The 19,443-nt window shown below is 43.5% G+C and overlaps 1 protein-coding gene across 1 annotated transcript in view; it reads right to left on the bottom strand.

Moving 5' to 3' along the window:
* The window catches only part of NPAS2 (neuronal PAS domain protein 2), a 188,267-nt gene that overhangs the window by 70,094 nt on the left and 98,730 nt on the right, over nt 1-19,443 (bottom strand). The window contains exons 3-4 of the mRNA XM_011969592.1: nt 10,523-10,671; nt 3,178-3,269 (exon numbers count right to left, since the gene is read on the bottom strand). Coding sequence (XP_011824982.1) covers nt 3,178-3,269; nt 10,523-10,671 — 241 coding nt within the window. The remainder of the gene's footprint in view (nt 1-3,177; nt 3,270-10,522; nt 10,672-19,443) is intronic.

Consider the following 19,443-nt stretch of genomic DNA (forward strand, 5'->3'; position numbering starts at 1 on the left):
GAGAGGCCAGGAGCAGTGTGTGAAGGGTACCTTTGTAGCATATGCCGAAATGGGAAAGAGTTCTTTCAACCAGGAAAGTTAACACTAGACTCATTTATTATTTTACACTGACAGCTGGCAGGATTTAGACTGAAGAACAGATTCAAGTACGTTTCTTAAATGGACCTCATCCTCTTGGATGACATCAGTGGTTCTCAACTGGGAGCAATTTCGGTAATGTCTGGAGGCATTTTTGGTTGTCACCACTGGAGTGGGTGGTGTTGGCATCTAGTGCTGCCAAATATCCTGTAATACGCAGGACAGCCCCCACGACGAAGAACTACCAGGTCCAAAATCACCATAGGGCAAGATTGAGAAACGCTGGGTTAGATTTGTGAGTTACGGTAAACGAAGCAGTACATCCCAGGAACTTTTCCTTCCCAAGTATTTTTCTAAAAATGTTTTGAAGTCATCTTGGCAGCCCTCTAGGAGGTGAATTTTTTTAAGGGGTAAGGGTACTGTTGATGACATCAGTGACACTTTTCTGGAAAAAGCAGATTGGAAAGCTGGGTAAAGCCAGGGCAGTGCAAATGGTCTTGCACAGTGAGCCCATGTCCCTCCTGAATGTCTAAAGCAAGCGGGTGTTAAAAAGCTGAAGGTATTTATAGATGGAAGATAACTTTCATCAGCTCATTGGCATTTCCATCAACTCTATGAGAGCTGCACTGAGTCACTGCTTTAAGAAAGCTTGCTATGGTTCTGGAAGTCCCATCAGTAGCATCTGAAAGGGATTCAACAGCAAGAGATTGCAAAGTGCTGTGCCTCTCTCCATGGAAGGGTGATTTTCACTGGGGTGTCTCCAAAGCAGCCATAATGGCTCAGAATTCGATACTCGCCCCACACTAGAGGGAAATGAAACCTTCCCTTTCTGCTAATTCCTGAATCAGCTGGAACATTTCTTGTGTTCTCTGGGACAACCTCTGGGCTAAGAGATTGCTTTTCTGATTAAAAATTCAGAAATTCCACAAGCTCCCTATTCCCCGGGCCACAGGCACTTGGTCTCCTCTTGAGTGAAATTGTTCCAATGCTGGTAGCCACAGTCTTTGCCAGCTGATACTTTCCCAGCTCAGCTGGTCTGCAGCCAGGTCAATTTTGTTTTTTCAAACTTCACAGCTATGTGAGTCCCCCTGGAGTCTGGTTTTGTGCCTTTTTGAGAGAAGATGGAAGAAGATGGGAGTCACATCTGGAGGGCATTAGCAGTTCCCTAGAGACATGATGGGTTCTCTCCTGGGCTCTGTCCTCATTTTAAAAAGGGAACATCCTGGCCACTAAGACATGGCACCTGGATTCTTCACAGTCTCTGAAAAAAACAGAGGGAGGTGCAGCTGGAGAGAGACCCATGCTATGGGAAGGTTGCACTGGACAATGATGACATCACCCTGGAGGCTCTCCAACTCCCGCAACCACAGCTGGGGCTCAGGCCATCAGGAAGGAGATGCTAGAAGGCTCCAGTCACTCAGCACTAGGTCTGTGTCTACTGAAGAGCCACAGGTTGGAAGAGAAGCCTGACACAGTCAGGGTCAGCAGTACCAGCTGGTGGACTTCCCAGACCACTCACAGCTGCCATTCACCCAGAAGGCCTGCTGGTTGTGCAGCTTAATTTCAGATCCAATTCATTCATCTAGCATGATTTCCTTTCCACTGGCTTCTAGGAGTCCACACCGGGAGCAAGGAAAAGTGCATAAAGACTATACAAATATCAATCTTCCTTGTCTAGAAATTCCAGTCTCCTGAATCTCAGTCCTGTCTTCTAGCCCCGAAATGTATTCATTTTTAACTTTACAAAAGCCCTATTTCCTCAAATACTTTTGATAGTTTGAAACTCACTGGGAAAAAAAAAAAAAAAGGTTGTGCTACAGGCTCTTAAAAAAAGGCTGCTGCTATAGGGTTATGTGTTTTAACTACTCTTCCATAAGAATTAAAAGATAAATCGATTTATGTAAATTAGCATAATGATACATTAATTCAACATTTCACAAGCTGCTTTAAATTTAACATACTTAAAAATGCATTGCTTCTGCAGAAAGTTCTGTATTTTCTTTAAATATAGTTCACATGTAGATTTAAGTATCTTTCATCTTATGCAAATGTTCATTAATGCGTTTACATTTCATAATATTTGGACATCTTCATTCTGGCATTTTCTTACTCCAGTACTTTCTGTTTTCTGCAAGTTAATCTATGTAAATTGAAGTTTACATCAGTCTTATATAGGCACATAAGATATGAGAGAGAAAGATTTATCCCCAGAAGCCACTCTCCAAACACCCTGCCAGGAACCACTGGTCACAGCCAGCATCTAACTTCCCTTTGCTGAGCTCATCTGTCCCAGTTCACCTCTTCTTGGTTGCAGGCCTGGATATGCCTGCCTGGAGCTTTTTCTGCTCCACTGCCATGTCCATATACTCCGAAACTTATCCCAGGTGAGAAGACACAGCACCCTGGCAGCTGTTTCTGTAGAGGCTTATGCTCATCTGTACTGAGGAGTTTCACCCATATACAAAGATACGATCTTGAGATCAGCCAGGTTTTCACAAATACAGCCCTATAGATGAGTATGGGGCCTCTGACCCAGAGGGAGGAACATGAGCATCTCACTCAGCACAGAAAGGGCGTGAGCCGGATGGGGAGGCACGGGGTCCCTGTGGCTAACATTTGTATGCCATGTGGACGTAATATGAGTTCAAGTTCAAAGCATATCTTTAAAAGACAACTTTTAATTTCAAGACGTGTTTCTACTAAGAGAAAACGTATCATCATAGCAGTCTAAAGAGAAGACTCTGAGTCAAATGACAGTGCCAGCCGATTCATCTTCCCTCTGTCCTTCCCCTCTCTCTACCCACCTCGAACCCACCCTTCCTGACTCCCTAGCAAAGTGTCCTCTGGTTGTGACACCATCAAGGGGCTCATCCTGTGGTCACTGTAGTGAAAGCACGTGACCACATTCAATTTTGGGATTCTTGTTGACATGGCCCACAGGCAACAGCAGGCAGAGAGCCTCAGGGAGGGTATCTGTTTCAAAGCCAAGTCTTCCCTGGATCAAGAACGGTAGTTTCCTTTGGGCACAGGGGCTTATCTGCAACAAGTAGCTACATTTTAACTGGCAACTGTTGAAGCGATTTTGAAAGTGCATTTCACCTCCAACATCAGCTGGGTGAATTCTTCATTACTGAGGAATGAAGGCTTCCAGTCCTGCTGAATGTCACAGATTTCCGTTTGCGCTGAGACTTCTAAAAAAGAGACACAAATAAGCCTTTATAGTCAATGGCACCTAGAAATTGGAATTAACAGATGAAGCACATGTTACTTCTGTGTAATTTTGTGTAAACTTCTGTGTAGTTTAATTTAAGAAGCCAGCATAAGGAAATATGTTACCCTGATTTCCAAGGACTGGGAGCTTTGAATGTTCTCACCTCCCTTAATGAGGCTTTAGGGAGGATCATCCCCCACCTTCTCTATGGCTGGGGTGCCTGCCCTTGCAGGTGGTACCCGGCCCTGAATGTCTACATGACGAACTCCGTCGCCAACAGTTGGAATTAGGTAGTTGCCACCTATGAAGGCAACAGGAACAAACACTGGGATGGTTGTGACACCTTCCTAGGTGGCTTCTTCATGGTCCAGGTGAAGCAAAACACTTCACAGACCTGGGATTTTAAAAATTCCAGAAACATCTTAGGCATGTGGAAAATAACCCACTGTGTTATACAGAATGTACCATATTTTTCCGCACTTCCGTTACTGAAATACAGCGCGCTATACCCATACACAGAATGTACTCTCCTCAGAACTTTTAGGGGTTAATCTACAGTTCATCCATTTCATGCAACTGCCTTGTACTGAAGACATTATGCGCATTTATAAATTCAAATAGTCATTGGCCTACAAGGGGTTCCTTAAATATTTTAGTTCTTCTGCATTTTTACAGAATGTTTTGTTCTATTATTAAATTATTTCTGATAAGATAATTACAGGTAGCTCAAATGCAATATCAAATACGTTTGTTTTTCCTTCTGTTTATCCTCCATCTTAAACCAACATTTTGCTCCATTTCATGTAGTAATAGGTTTCTTCAGAGACTATTTCCTCGGTGCTAAAGAACATAAGACTCGTATCTCAGAGAATAAAACTAACCTGTTTAACAACTTCCTGGAGAATGCAAATGGTCCAGGCAGATGAATCCATCAACTTTAAGCCAGGAGAAAGATTTCAAGGCTCTCTCCTTTGTGCTTGTGTTTTTGATAATCTCTTACATGGAGCATGAGGAATGCATTCTGCCATTTGAATGAATGAATCTGAGTGAATGCAGCAGCTACTCATGAACAAAGGATGTAAAGAACTGAGTTATGGCCGGGCGCGGTGGCTCACGCCCGTAATCCTAGCACTTTGGGAGGCAGAGGAGGGCAGATCACGAGGTCAGGAGATCGAGACCATCCTGGCTAACACGGTGAAACCCCGTCTCTACTAAAAATACAAAAAAAATTAGCCACGCGTGGTGGCGGGCGCCTGTAGTCCCAGCTCCTTGGGAGAATGAGGCAGGAGACTGGCGTGAACCCAGGAGGCGGAGCTTGCAGTAAGCCGAGATCGAGCCACTGCACTCCAGCCTGGGCGACAGAGCCAGACTCCGTCTCAAAAAAAAAAAAGAGCTGAGTTGTGCACGTGACCCTGTAAACCCCCACTTGTTCCGAAATCCAACGTTCCCAGCAGTGCTCGGCTCCACCAGGAAGGTTCCTTCCTTCAAGATGTCAGACAGAACAAGTTGCTGCTGCTGTTATACAACGTTGGATTTTTGTCTTTGTGATTTTAAAGGGGCACAAGAGAGCCGCTGGGAGCCTTTGGTAACTGAACACAGGAAGAAACCCAGGAGAGGAAGCTGTGCTGGTGGTCAGGCAGCCAATGACACTGAGAGGGCCCCTGGAGGAAGGGCCGCACTGTGGGGACACACCCAGTGCCAGGTGTCGTACGCACATGGTGGAACGCAGCATGGGAAGCAGAGGCAGGTGCTACAAGCACATCTTGGCCAGAATCCGTTCTGTGGTGCTGGCTGAGGCGAGGAAGAGAGGGTGCAACTCCCACCTCTTCAAACAAATGGTTGCCACAGTTTGGCCACTTAGAAAAGAGAGGGACTGAAGATGTGCTACAATATTAACCTCACAAACGCCTTTCCTCTTCTCCCCAATATGCACACTCAACTGTCAGACTCTTTTGACCACGAGGATCAAACTGCAGATTACCTGTCTGTCTAGTAGAGGAGTCTTTGTGGCAGCCCAAATTTCATTTAGATAGAGATCCATTCAACGTCATGGTGAAGGAAAAGGAAAGACCCACTTCTTTAACCTCAGTAATTTTTAGGTCATTCTGTATGACTGGGTATTTTGTCAACGCTAGCATAATAATACCGAAAGCAGCCATCTCATTCACTTTGTATTTCAACAATTGAATGGGACTCCTTGGAAGTGAAGGTTCAGTTCATAGCATATTTAAAAAAATATGTTAGATACGATGTCTCAAATCGAGGAAAAAATGTTACACTGGGAAATAAAATTCAGTGTTACGGTCAAAGTGGTTTCCAAATTTCCAGGGAAACAAAACCACCTGAGAGCCACTTTTGTAGGAAAACATTGTGATTAAGAGCCAACCCCCAGAATTCTACTCCGGTATCACCTGTAGCCATTTCCTAGAGTGCTCAACTCCTGACTGCTCCTGATATATCTGAGTAATAAGCAGTATATGTTTGAGATGTATGTGCTCAAATAAAATCCTGGAAAATGGGGCAGAAATTCCACAGCTGTCCTGGGTAAATATTACCCTGTTCAACAGGGAAATTTCTCCTTATTCTACTGCTCTCCCCACCTCACCTTCCATCCATGAAGACAGACACATTAAAGAGGTGTGAATGAGGAATGGGATTTAATAGTAGGAGAAAATTTCATTAGGTCAGCTTGAGACTCACTCAGGAAGAGGATAACGCGTAGGCCAGCCTGACCCTGTAGAACATTTAGATGGATGTAGATAAGGATGTCCGATATGTCCTGCTATTTACAGACTTTAGGGATGTCTCTCTTACAATAGCTACTGTTACAACATTTTGCTACAAAGAATCGTGATCAGATTCTCATTTTGATTTGCATTACTTGTACAGTCCAGGATTAAAATTTATTTCCCAAGCTGAGAAAACAACAATGCTGAAAGATTATTGGGGAAAGAGCTAAATAATTATAGCAACTACTTAGACCTAATCATCTGTCCTTACTTACATGTGGTCTGCCTTTAGCATGAAGGCAGGAAGCATGTTGAAATTCATAGTTCTTAACCCTCACTGCACGCCGGAATCACCTGGGGAGCTTTAAAAATGTTGATGCCTGGGCTTTACCTGACCACCTGCTGGTGAAAGGCTCTCTACCCTCTACAACAACCAGCCCTGATTTGCAGTGTTTGCCCCTTTCTGTGGTGTAGATATGCCTACCATGGCTGATTTCAAGCTACCAACTTTGGCAAAACTCCTGAAAATTGAACAATCTTCTCTTGCAAGCTGGTATCCCAGTGTGGTCCCACCCCTAGAGATCGTGACATATTGGTCTGTGGGGGGTTACCTGGTAATATGTAGTTTTCAAAAGCTCTTCAGGTGATTCAAATATGCACACAAGGTTGAAAACCAGTAGTCTAAATGGACACACTCAGGAACGGCTGTAGTGCAACTGTGGTATAAACAGCCACAAGAAGCCCTGCAGATCACCTCTCGTGGAGGAGCCATAGAGTGTAGCACTAAAAAGCTGGGGTCTGGAGACAGGCTGCTGGGTTTAGATTCCACGTTTTCCTGGCTGTCTGAGTTGGATGAGTGACTTGACCTTGTGTGCCTCATCTGTGCGATGGAACTAACTTGAAGTGCTGCCATGGGCCGGGCGTGGTGGCTCACGCCTGTGATCCCAGCACTTTGGGAGGCCAAGGTGGGCAGATCACTTGAGGCCAGGAATTTGAGACCAGTCTGGCCAAAGTGGCAAAACCCCATCTCCACTAAAAATACAAAAAATTAGCCAGATGTGGTGGCACGTGTCTGTAATCCCAGCTACTTGGGAAGCTAAGGCACGAGAATCGCTTGAACCTGGGAGGTGGAGGTTGCGGTGAGCCAAAATTGCCCCACTGCACTCCAGCCTGGGTGACAGACCAAGACTCTGTCTCCAAAAAAAAAAAAAAAAAAAAAAAAAAAGCGCTGCCACGAAGAGGAGCTTTATGTAGAGGAGTTCCTGTATGTAGAGCTCGTAGAATATTGCGCAGCTCACAGCAAGCCCTGCATAGATGCTTACGGTCAGTATTCTCTACTCTGTTGCAGATGTCTGCAGAGTTCATGTCCATTTGGATTGCAAGTAAAGTGATTGCTTTGCTTTTTTGCTTTAGTTCAAGTTTTGCTCTAACAACTCTATTTCCCCAAAAAATGTTCCATGAATTTTCTGCTTTCTTTTGAACACGAAATCAGAGACGGGTGAGATCCTGGCATGATCCTGGTTGTGTCTAAGTGGGTTGTGAGGACTAGACCTTCGTCTTATGAAAAAGGCGAGCTGAAGCAGGCTCTCCCGGTGTTTGGAGGCTGCATTTCTGCTGACTGATCCTTTCCAGGACCCAGATTTGACAATTCTGTCATTCCACAGTGGACAGAGCCCGGCATAAATGTCAGGCTGACGAACTTGATCCCAGCTGTCCTATTTAACAGCTGTCCTGCTTCTCAGTGGCACTGACCTAGTTTGAGTAATTTGCACAAAATATCTTGGCAATCAAACCAACCTGCTATTTCACTTGGCTAAATCATTATTTAGGAAATATAACCATTTTGATTAAATTATCAGGGCGATCAAATACTGCTGTAACACTTCATTCCAATCCTGCTTGATTGGTCTTCCCTGACTTTTAACAAAAGCAATTAACATGTTCTTTACTCTCTCCTGGGCAGCTTTGGAAAAAAATAATATGAGGATGTATCATTACTGTCACATTTTTAATAGGTATATATGATCATCAAAGAAATAATAAAAGAATAAGAAGTATAATGAAACTTTCTGATGTCCCAGCCGCACCCTCTTTTATGAAATCATCTTGTCTAGGAAAATGTTCAGTGGAAGAGACACATCACTGCCTGTGTGGAAGAACTGTAATTATTTCCTCACGAAGTCTGACATTTCTGACTTATTATGTTTGGTGTCATGATTAAAGAGAAAAGAATTCTGCTCTTCCTGCTTGCTAATAGGTTCAGAGCCCTCTCCACTATTCTGTGACTTTTTGTAACATCCTGGGTGACTGGCAGGGTAGGTGCGATCACACTAACAGGTAAAAGGGTTTGAAGGAGAGGAAAAGGGAGATAAAATGATTTGAGAAAGACGTGAGTTCAAGGATGGGTTCAAGCGGCATATGCAGGCAATCATGTGATGGAATATTATACACTAATGAAAGGAACCAGCAACAGCACTGGAAGAATGGGAGGAATCTCTAAACATCATGTGCATAATTCATGGTTCCATCTGAATAAGGCCCCAACAGGCAAAACCAACCTATGGGGTTAGAAGTCAGCACAGAGGTTCCGTCTTTTGGGAAAGCAGAGGAAGACAGGAAGGGGCTTCTATTTCTTGACCTGAGTCGTTGGTTCCCTGGCTGTGTCTGCTTTGTGATAATTAATTCAACTGTATAGTTATGATATGTATAGTCTCTGTATGTGTTACTTTTATAAAGTATTACAAAGTTAGAAAAAGAATGGAGTGGCAGGATAACTGGAAATCCACATGCAAAAGGATGAATTTTCACAGCCTACCTTACAACATCTACAAAAACAAACACAAAATGGATCAAATATCTATGCTTCACCTAGTTTAAAATTATAAACCTCTTGGAAGAAAACATAGATATAAATCCTTATTACCTTAGATTAGGCAATGGTTTCTTAGATAGGATGCCTCAAGCACAAGCAATCAAAAGAAAAAAATAAATTGGACATTAACAATTAAAATTTAAAACCTTCGTGTGTCAAAGAGTATCACTTGAAAAGTAAAAAGACAATCCACAGAATCGGGCAAGATACTTTCAAATTCTATGCCAGATAAGGGTCTACTATCCAGAATACATGAAGAACTCTTACCATTCAGGCATAAAAAGAAAAATCAATGATTTAAAAATGGGCCATGGATTTGGACATTTCTCCAAAGAAGATATACAAATGGCCAATAAACACATGAAAAGATCATGAAAAGGAAAACATCATTAGTCATTGGGAAATTCAAATCAAAGTCATATAAGATATCACTTCACACCCACTAGGGAGATGGTATTAATAATAGTTACAATAAAAAAAGACAGTAACAAGTGTTGGCAAGGATGTGGAGAAATTAGAACCCTCATACATTGCTGCTGGGAATGTAAATTGGTACAAGCCACCTTGGAAAACAGTTTGGCAGTTCCTCAAAAAGTTAAACACTACCATTTAATGCAGCAATTCCTCTCCTAGGAATACAAACAAGAGAAGTGAAAAATATATATCAACTTACAGATTTGTACATGAATGTTCACAGCAGCATCATTCATCATTTCCAAAAATTGTAAACAACCCAAATATCCATCAACTGATGAATGGTTAATCAAAATATGGTATTAATATATCCATACAATGGAATACTGTTGGTCCATAAAATGGAATGAAGTACTCCTGTGCGCTAAAACACAGATGCTAAGTGAAAGAAGCCAGATACAAAAGACCACATACCGTATGATTCTATTTGTATAAAATGCCTAGAATAGGGGAATTGATAGAGACAGAAAATAGATTAGTGGTTGGCAGGATCTGGAGGGAGGGGGAAGAACGGGAAATGATCGCTAATGGATACAGGGTTTCTTTTCCGGCGTGATGAAATTAGATAGTGGTGACGGTTACATCACCTTGTGAATATGCTAAAGACGCCTGCACTCTACACTTTAAAATGGTGAATTTTATGGGATGGAAATTATATCTCAATAAAAACACAATGAATGTGACATTAAGAAAATACATTCTTTTCACTGTATTTTTTCATGATATAGCTTCAAAGACCAAAGAGTTCGAGGGCAGTGGCAGAGAGGGACGAAAAGACCCACACGGTCTGATCCCACAGGAAGTGAGTACTCAGCCACTGCGTCTGTTCAGCACTGAATAAAAGACACTTATGCCAGGGAGTTTTGATCAAGATGTTGTCACTATGAATGCCACACTGCTTCGGCTGGGTGCTGCCTGTGAGGTTGTTTTGGATTCTCTCGTCTGGCTTATAATGCAATTGGGAGGTGTGTGCCCTCTCCCCACCTAGCCAGAGATGGGCTGATAGAGGGTGGGGTGCCTTTGAAATGGGAAGCCCTCAACTGGTAAGGCTGGGCCTGGCTGGGGAGACAAAACCAACCAGGCAGCCCAGATTGGTGAAGTCATCACCACATGGACAGGGCAGGGAGGAAGAAAAACAGAGAGAAGGGTGACCTTTACCATTGTGTTTCTGCAAAAATCCGATGACCTTTTCCAACACGGTGGTTTTGTCCATTTTCCGCGTGTTACCAGGCAGCATGGAACTGAGCTCTTTGATGAGAACATTGAACTGGTCCCGACGCTTCTTCTCAGACTTGTTTCGAGAAGCTCTGTAAACACAAAACGAGCAGGTTACTGGAACATTCCACGTCACAAAGGTTTTGCGATGAAACAGAAGCACTTTCTATTAGAGCACATTCTATTGTGATCATCTATCTTATCAAAAACCTCTTTCAAGAAGGTCACACTGGCCACATTTCCGAGGCAGAAGGATAGAAAATGTTTTGCTAGACTCTTGGCCACAAAGACAGACGGCATTAATAATCAGTGAGTTCTGACTCAGACACAAAATCTTACACAGATTAGCTCTGAGGCCGGATGCCGCTCACTCGGACTTCATAGAGCTTTCGCTTTCAGAGAGCAAAGGACACACTGCTGACTGAGATGGCTGCGCTCAGAGAGCCCTTCCTAAGACTCAAACCATGTCCCCTTCAATTCAGAACACCCAGCCCGGTTCCGGGGCCCAAGGGGTGGCCAGGTGTCCCGTGTGCCACCAGCACATATGTCCTGGCCCCTGCTCCAAAGAGCTCATCACCCTGTTCAGGGAGGCAAGACGCACCCTGCCCACAATAGCCAGGGCTGTGCAGACCCAGGGCGGACACATGACAGGTACTGCACATGGCTGTCAAGCTGCTAAGAGGAGATGAACCCTTTTTAAAATGACATGGAGGAAAGTTAAATGCGTATTACTAAGTTGGAGAAGCCGGTCTCAAAAAGCTACACACTGTATGATAGCAAGTATATGACATTCTGGAAAACGCAAAACTACAGAGACAGCATAAAGCTCAGTGGTTGCTAGGGGTTAGAGAGGGAGGAAGAGAGGAGTTTTAGGGCAGTGAATCCACTCTATATGACACCGTACTGGTGGATATGTGTCATTACACATTTGTCTAGACTTCGGAGAATGTACAACACAAAAGTGCACCTTTATGTTAACTCTGGGTGGTAACAATGTGTCAGTGTAAGCTTATCAGCTATATAGAGGCACCACTCTAGTGGGCGATGCTGACAATGGGGGAGGCTGAGTGTGTCTAGGGAGGGTCCAGGGGGACATGGGAACCCTCTGTGTCTTTCACTCAATTGGTCTGTGAGCCTAAAAATGCTCCAAAAAATAAAGTCTATTTTAAATAAGTGACACCCTGTGCTGCACACCTGTAGGAAAGATCAAAGTGAAGCTGCTTCGTTTGAGGAGAGGGGCCTCCCCCCAGCCACCCAAGCACCTCTGAGGACCCTGAGATCCTCAGAAACTTGAGTAGGGAGTCATGGCTGTCAGGGATGCTCTAATTAACAACCAGCAAGGAACACGTGACGCAGAAAGCTCTCCAGAGAAGTCCAGAAGCAGCGCTACTTGAGGGGCCTCCATCTTCAATGACATGCCACAGGCCCTTCATCAACCATCCACGCATTTGAAGGTGATGCAGGGCTGAGAAAGCCGGCTCACTCCTCCCCAGTTCACTGAAGACAGACTTGTTACAGAAGTCCGCTCTCAGAGAGAGAACAGGGGCCCCAGAGGCCAGGCCCATAAAACACTGCTGCTTTTCCAGGCACCTGGGGCCCGGGATCATGGTTCCCAAGGGAGCAAGTCCTTCACCGGGAGGCTCCTGGCCAATGTGTGGTCAGGACAGAGTGTGCTGCTGGATTCGGACGCACCTCCCTTGGAGCAGGTATAAGTATCTATAGGTAACAGTATCAGTAAAGACTCTGCTTCCCAGGACAGCCCTTGGACATAAAGGGACATATTTCCAAAACCCTTTCCCTAGACACCACGGGGACCCTAACCACTCAGTTTGCCCCTGCCTAATTGCACACAATCTGCCTTGATTTCAACACACACGTTCACAACCCATCTTTTACCTGTCCCATCTCAGTTTAGGCTGTTTCCTGATAACATGTGGGCAATTCTTCAAAGCTCAGCTAATGTGCGCGGTCACCACCCTTTACCTAGGGGTCTTTTCCTGCCTCTCCCCTCCTCCCTGTCTGTTCTTGGATTCTAGGTTAAGGGACTTCTACAAAGGCCCTGTCCCTCGCCGAGCCATTCTCTTTACCTGCGCTGTCTCACATCACACACTAACTGCAGGCGTGGCGGCAAGATGTTGCGGCGTCTTGTTGCTAGTCCAGGCTAAAAGACCATGTTCAAACGCACGGGAGAGAAGAAAGGAACCCTTTAACTTTCCAAGTGAGTGTCTATGCATTATAAATAATTTTTTGGCCTAGATTTTAAAGAGTGACATGCAACCTCCTTAGCCAAAAAAAGCTCTGTTCCTGTCCTAGTTTGCCCATTATAAATTATTTGTGAGCCGATAACACCCAGCTCATTACTGCTCTGTTCTCTTCTTCAACGGGTGTAATGACGACCAACACGGCCTGGCAGCAACTCTGACGAAAGCTCCCATCGTTAGTGACAGAGACACAAGCTTGTTTCCATCCACCTCCGGCTGGGACACACTGTGGTGCCCACTGGAAACCGGTCGCTGTCTGCTGGTTCCGTTGCTCTCAGGCAAGAGAAAGAAAATGAGCCTGGAATGACCTTATTCCCAAAAAGAGGGTCCTCTCGGCAGGCCCTGAGACCACCACACACAGACACTGGGACGAAGGTTTTGAAAGACACCCCAACAACCAAGCTTTGGTTTTTGGTTTTTGAGAGGGAGTCTCACTCTTGTTGCCCAGGCTGGAGTGTAGTACTGAGATCTCAGCTCACTACAACCTCCGCCTCCCAGTTCAAGCGATTCTCCTGCCTCAACCCCCTGAGTAGCTGGGATTACAGGCACGTGCCACCACACCCGGCTGATTTTTGTATTTTTTAGGAGAGATGGGGTTTCACCATGTTGACCACGCTGGTCTCAAACTCCTGACCTCAGGTGATCCACCAGCCTCGGTCTCCAAATGTGCTGGGATTACAGGCATGAGGCACCATGCCTGGCCAGGCTTTGGGGATTTAAGGCATTTTTTAAATTCAATAAAATTCATCCATTTTAAGTGCATAGTTTGGTGTATTAATTGGGTGACTACCACCAAAATCAGGATAAACAACAGTTCCCTCTTCCTAAAGAGGTTTCTCCTGTGTCTTTGTGATTGACCCGCCCACCCCCAGCCACAGCCACAGGCAACCACTGATCTGCGGGTAGTTTCACCTGGTCTAGAATTTAACAGCCCTGGAATCAGAGTATACAGTCTTTTACTTTGATTTAGCATGACGTTTTTGAGATGCATCGTGTTGCTACACATATTAACACCCCATTCCTTTTTCCTGCTGACTAGTATTCCTGTGTATGAATATGCCACAACATCTGGTTCATTTCCAGCTTGGAGGTAATAAGAATAATGCCATTCTGAATACTCAGGTACAGATCTTTGTATAGATATACAGAGGCATGGAATTGCTGGGTCATCTGGTAAGCGTATGTTTAACCTGATAAGACAAGGCTGCACAAAGCTGGTTACACTGTCTTTGCTTTTCCATCAGCAATGTATGAAAGTCCCGGTTGCTGCAATCCCTGTCAACATTTGGTGTTATGAGTGTTTTTTTTTTTTTTTTTTTTTTTTTTAACTTTAGCCATTGAAATGTTATGGCTTGGATCTGCATTTTTCTGGTGACGAGTGATGTTGGACATCTTTTTACATGCTTAATGGCCATTTATGTATCTTATTTTGTGAAGCATTTGTTCAAACCTTCTGCCTATTTTCCAATTGGGTTGTTTGTTATCTTCTTATTAAGAGAGAGAGAGAAATAATAAAAGATGAGAGAGAGAGAGAGAGAATAAGAGAGAGAGAAAGAGACAATAAGAGAGAGAGAATAAGAGAAAGAGAGAGAATAAGAGAGAGCAAGAGAGAGACCAAGGGAGGGAGGAAGGGAAGGTATGTGTGTGTTTTAAATATACATGGATATTGACTTTTGAATGCAGGGCCTTCTGTTATCTGTTCTGAAGCGTCCATCATCGGGCATCTTGGGAGTTTGGGTCGGGTTACACAGGTAACATTTGCTGGGCACTTACTATGTATGTAACGGGCACCATGTTAAGAGCTTTACATCCATTCATTCCTTCAATCCTCATGGCAACCCTTTAAGGCAGGTACTATTGCATTTCCATTCCAAGGGGAAGGAGTGCGGCACTGAGAGGCCGTGTAACTCACCAACATCACAGGTCTGGGAAGTGGTGGCACAGGCTGCCCAGGGCCCACACTGTGAGGCTGTGCACCCTCCTGCCACTTCCTACAGCTCCCTCCAAATCACTGTGGCATGATCTGTTATGGACCTATGGACCCAGTGTTCTGGGAACACAGAACTGAGAGTGACTAATTCTGGCTGCTTGAGTTTATAGCACAAAAACTAAGCACACCATGCAGAGAAACAGTGCCACACACTAACAGGAGGCTGGTGTTTGCGTACCCTCTTGGGGAAGATACTGCAGGAAATCAAGGGAAGACTGTGACCCTCACTTCCGCTCCTAGGAGGAGCGGCCTTTCCCACTGCGGTGGTCACCTGTGGTGTTAGGATTTCTGTTCACCAAATATTTCCAGTTTGTCTTCTAGACACAGTAGGATTGCGCTTCCCTGCCCCTTCGCTCGGCCAAGAACATGTAGGCACAAGTGCCATGTATCGGTTCCCAGGGAGAAGCATGAAGAGTCAGTGCAAAATCTGCCTCATTCCTTTTTCCATTCACCTCCCTTGGTGATGGGAGGTGAAGCCTCTCTCAGCCTGGGTCCTTGGGTGAGGACACTTTACAGCAAGGGCCCAGCAGCTGTGTGATGAGCACATCGGCTTTAACGAGATTTGGGGATTGTGTGCCACACAGCACAACTAGCCTATCTGGATACACATAGTAAGGGATTGAGGCAGAAGGGCACCCATGGGTGGAACTCAAACATCTATTTATTAAATGCAATACAGACAGACCTCCAGGGAAGTGGGGGACAGGTTACCTTCCAGGACCCGTAATAACGGTACATGTTTATGGGGTACAATGAGATGTTTAGATGTATATATACACAACATGGAATGATTGAATTAAGCTAATTACCATATCTGTCACTTCACTTATTTGTGGTGAGACATCTGACATTTACTCTCCTTGCAATTTTGAAATATACAACACTGTATGTTGTTATTAACTATAGTCACCCTGCTGTGCAACAGACTTCAAAACCTGATTCCTCCTGTCTAACCGAAGCTTTTTACCCTTTGACTAACATCTCCTCACTCCCTCCCCCTTTGACAGGGCCTCTTCCACTTCTGACTTGAGGGTTCTCTGGACCAGGGCAATGAGAGACAGGAAGAATATCCTTTGTTCTATATTCTCTGATTTGCACCTTCTGTGCACAAGGTGCTCCATCAAGCAATATGGAGGAGGCACCAGTAAAGAGGTCTTGGCCCTCAGCTAAAAGCAGCTCAGTGTCTAGAAGAAGAGACTGAACTCACTCCTCAGAAGCTGGTACAGGGTGTGCAATACACTACTGCCCGGTGAGAAGTTCCAACGAATTGTCAAGGGTGCTCACCAAGGAGGGAGCCCAGCCACAGAGTCCCCAGAGGCAAGCATATGAGATAGCTTCGAGGGGTGCATGGTCAGGAGTGGAGAGGACAGCCCAGGGGAAAGCCAGGTGGTCAAGTTTGGCAGCAGAGTCGGGCTCAACTGGAGAAGGAAAGGATAGGGTGGGGAGGCAGGGGGAGGCTGATGGCACAGCTGTGAATGGCAGACCAAGCAAACCTGGTCTGAGCTTTTGGATGAGTGGGGACAGGGAAAGGAAATGAAATGAGTCCTCAGAAGAGGATGAGGAACCCAACTTAACGGGAAGTGAGTAGAGACAGGAAGGGTCCAGGAGGTTCCTCCACCCCAAAGCACAGCACTGCACTGCTGCTCCCCGGCGACCAGAGCAGGGGATGCAGGGAAAGAGCCAAGTGAGGTTCAGTCAAACTTCATTAGTCTCGAAAAAGTGACGCTGACGCTGGATGCTTTAAAACGTTTGTTTTTTGTTTTTCCTTAAAATTAACACACAGCGAGCCTTTTTCTTCAGGGGCATGGTTCTATGCGTTTTAGCGCATGTATAAATGTGTGGAACAGTCATCACCATCAAGACACGAGACAGCTCTCTACAAAACTTTCTCAGCCCTCCACTCCCCAAAAACCCTGGCCAGCTCTCCTCTGTTCTCCATCCCTATGCTCTTTGCGAGAATGTCATAAAAGTATAATCCTAGAGCATGTAACCACCTGATCCTGGCTGCTTCTACCCAGCATAATGCCTTTGAGATTTATCCAACTTGGGTCTGTCAATACCGTGTGCCTTCTCGTTGGTGAGTAGTTTTCTACTGTGTGGGTGTTCCACAGCCAGTTTATGCATTCACCCATTGAAGAAATTTGGATTGTTTCCAGTTTAGGTAATTATGAATAGAGCTGCTATGCCCATTGGTGTACAGGTTTTTCAGTGAATGTGTTTGTATTTTTCTGAAGAACCCAGGACTAGGACATCTGGGTCATATGGAAACTATATGTTTATAAGAAACGACCAAACTGTTTTCCAGAGTGGCCATGCCATTCTACCTCTCTACCAGCAATGTAGGAATGATCCAGTGTTCTACAACCTTAAAGGGAATTAATACCATCAGTACTTTATATTTTAGCTAATCTAAGAAAGTTGAGGTGGTACATTATTAGCGGCTTAATTTGCATGTCGCTAATGGCTAATGGCAGTGGACATCTTTTCACTTTTTTTGACATCCGTAGACCCTCTTTGAGGAAGCATCTGTTCATATCTTTTGTCCATTTTAAAATTGGGTTGTCTACTTCCTTACTATTGAGATTTGAGAGTTGCTTGTATTTTCTGGACACAAGTCTTTTGTCAGATATGTGATTTGTCAGTATTTTCTACCCGACTATTGCTTGCCTTTTCATTCTCTTAATAGTAACTTACAGAGTGAGTTTTTAATTTTGATGAGGTCCAGGTTAACAATTTTTTCTCTTATGAGTTGTACTTTTGGTGTTAGGTCTAGGAACTCTTTGTCTAACCTTATAGACTACAAAGACTATCTCCTATCTTTGTTTCTTATGATTTTATAGTTTTATGTATTTTACATTTAGATTTATAATCTAAGTATTGATTTTTATTTCATGAATAGATGTTGCATTTTGCCAAAGTCTTTTTCCACATCAATTGATATAATCATGTGGTTTTTCTTTTATAACTTCATAACATAGTGGATTACATTGATTTTTGAATTCTGAATAGCCTTGCATTTCCTAGATAAGCTCCACTTGATCATAATTTAAAAAATATATGTATATATAGTTGGATATAGTTTGCTAATGTTTTGTTGAGAAATTTTGTATCTACACTTATGAAAAATGCTGTTCTGCAGATTTCCTTTCTCATACTGTCTTTGGGTAATGCTGGTATCATAAAATAAATTGGAAAGTACTTCCTCATCTTCAACTTTCTGGAAGACTGTGAACAGAACTGGTGACATTTCTTCTTTTAATGTTTGGCAGAATTCACCAGTGAAATCATCTGGGTCTGGAGATTTCCTGTTCAGGTTTTCAAATACAAGTTCAATTTCTTAGTTATAGGACTCTAGGTTTTCTCTTTCATCTTTTGTGAGTTTGGTAGTTGTGGTTTTTAAGGAATTGGCCCATCTCATCTAAGTGGTTGGATTTTATGTGGATCTGATTGTTCATAGTATTTCCTTATGGCCCTTTGAATTTCTCAGACTATCTAATGATACCCCTTCTTATTCCTGCTATTGATAAATTGTGCCTTTTTCAATCCCTTGACAGACTTACCAATTTTATTGACTTTATATTATTTTTATTATTTTTTTTAGATGGAGTTTCGCTCTTGTCACCCAGGATAAAGTGCAATGGCATGATCTCGGCTCATTGCAACCTCAACCTCCCAGGTTCAAGTGATTCTCCTGCCTCAGCCTACCAAGTAGTTGGAATTACAGGCGCCTGCCACTACGCCTAATTTTTGTATTTTTAGTAGAGACGGGGTTTCAGCATGGTGGTCAGGCTGGTCTTGAACTCCTGACCTCAAGTGATCCCCCCACCTCGGCCTCCCAAACTGCTGGGATTACAGGCATGAGCCACTGTGCCCGGCCAATCTTTTAAAAAGCCACCTTTTAGTTTAGTTGATTTTTCTGTATTATTTTTCTGTTTTTAATTTTATTACTTTCTGTGTTTATATCTAATTTCCATCTTTTTTGCTGTGAGTTTATCTTACTTTTCTGTTTCTAGTTTCTTAGGGTAGAAGGTTACTTGTTGATTTGAGACCTTTCCTTTTTTTCTAATATGAGCATTTAATGTTGCAAGTTTCCCTCTAAGCATTGCTTTAGCGGCAACCCACTAATTTTGAAATGTTATATGTTCATTTCTATTCAACTAAAATATTTTCTAATATCGTTGAGACTTTCTCTTTGACCCATGGATTACTACAAAGTTCGTTGTTTAATTTCCAAGATGTGGAGATATTTTTCCTGCTATCTTTCTGTTTCTACTTTTTCATCTGAATTTATTTACATTTGTTTTATGAAGCAAGGTTTGGTCTACCTTGGTAAATGTTCAATATGTACTTGAAAATATGTGTATTCTGCTGTTGTTGAGTGGAATGTTGTACAAATACTAATCAGATTCTGTTGGCTGATGGTATTTTTCAATTCTTCTATATCCTTGCTGAAGTTTACTCTACTAGTTCTATTCCTAAGAGGAGCATATTAAAGACTCATCTAACTTCTTCAGGTTGTGCTTCATGTACTTTGAAGCTTTGTTTTTAGGTGTATACGTATTAGAATTGTTATCTGTTCTTGGTGAATTGATCCTTTATCATTATGTAATGTC

Source organism: Mandrillus leucophaeus, unplaced genomic scaffold (genome assembly GCF_000951045.1).
Source record: "Mandrillus leucophaeus isolate KB7577 unplaced genomic scaffold, Mleu.le_1.0 Scaffold9, whole genome shotgun sequence".
Taxonomy (NCBI): Eukaryota; Metazoa; Chordata; class Mammalia; order Primates; family Cercopithecidae; genus Mandrillus; species Mandrillus leucophaeus.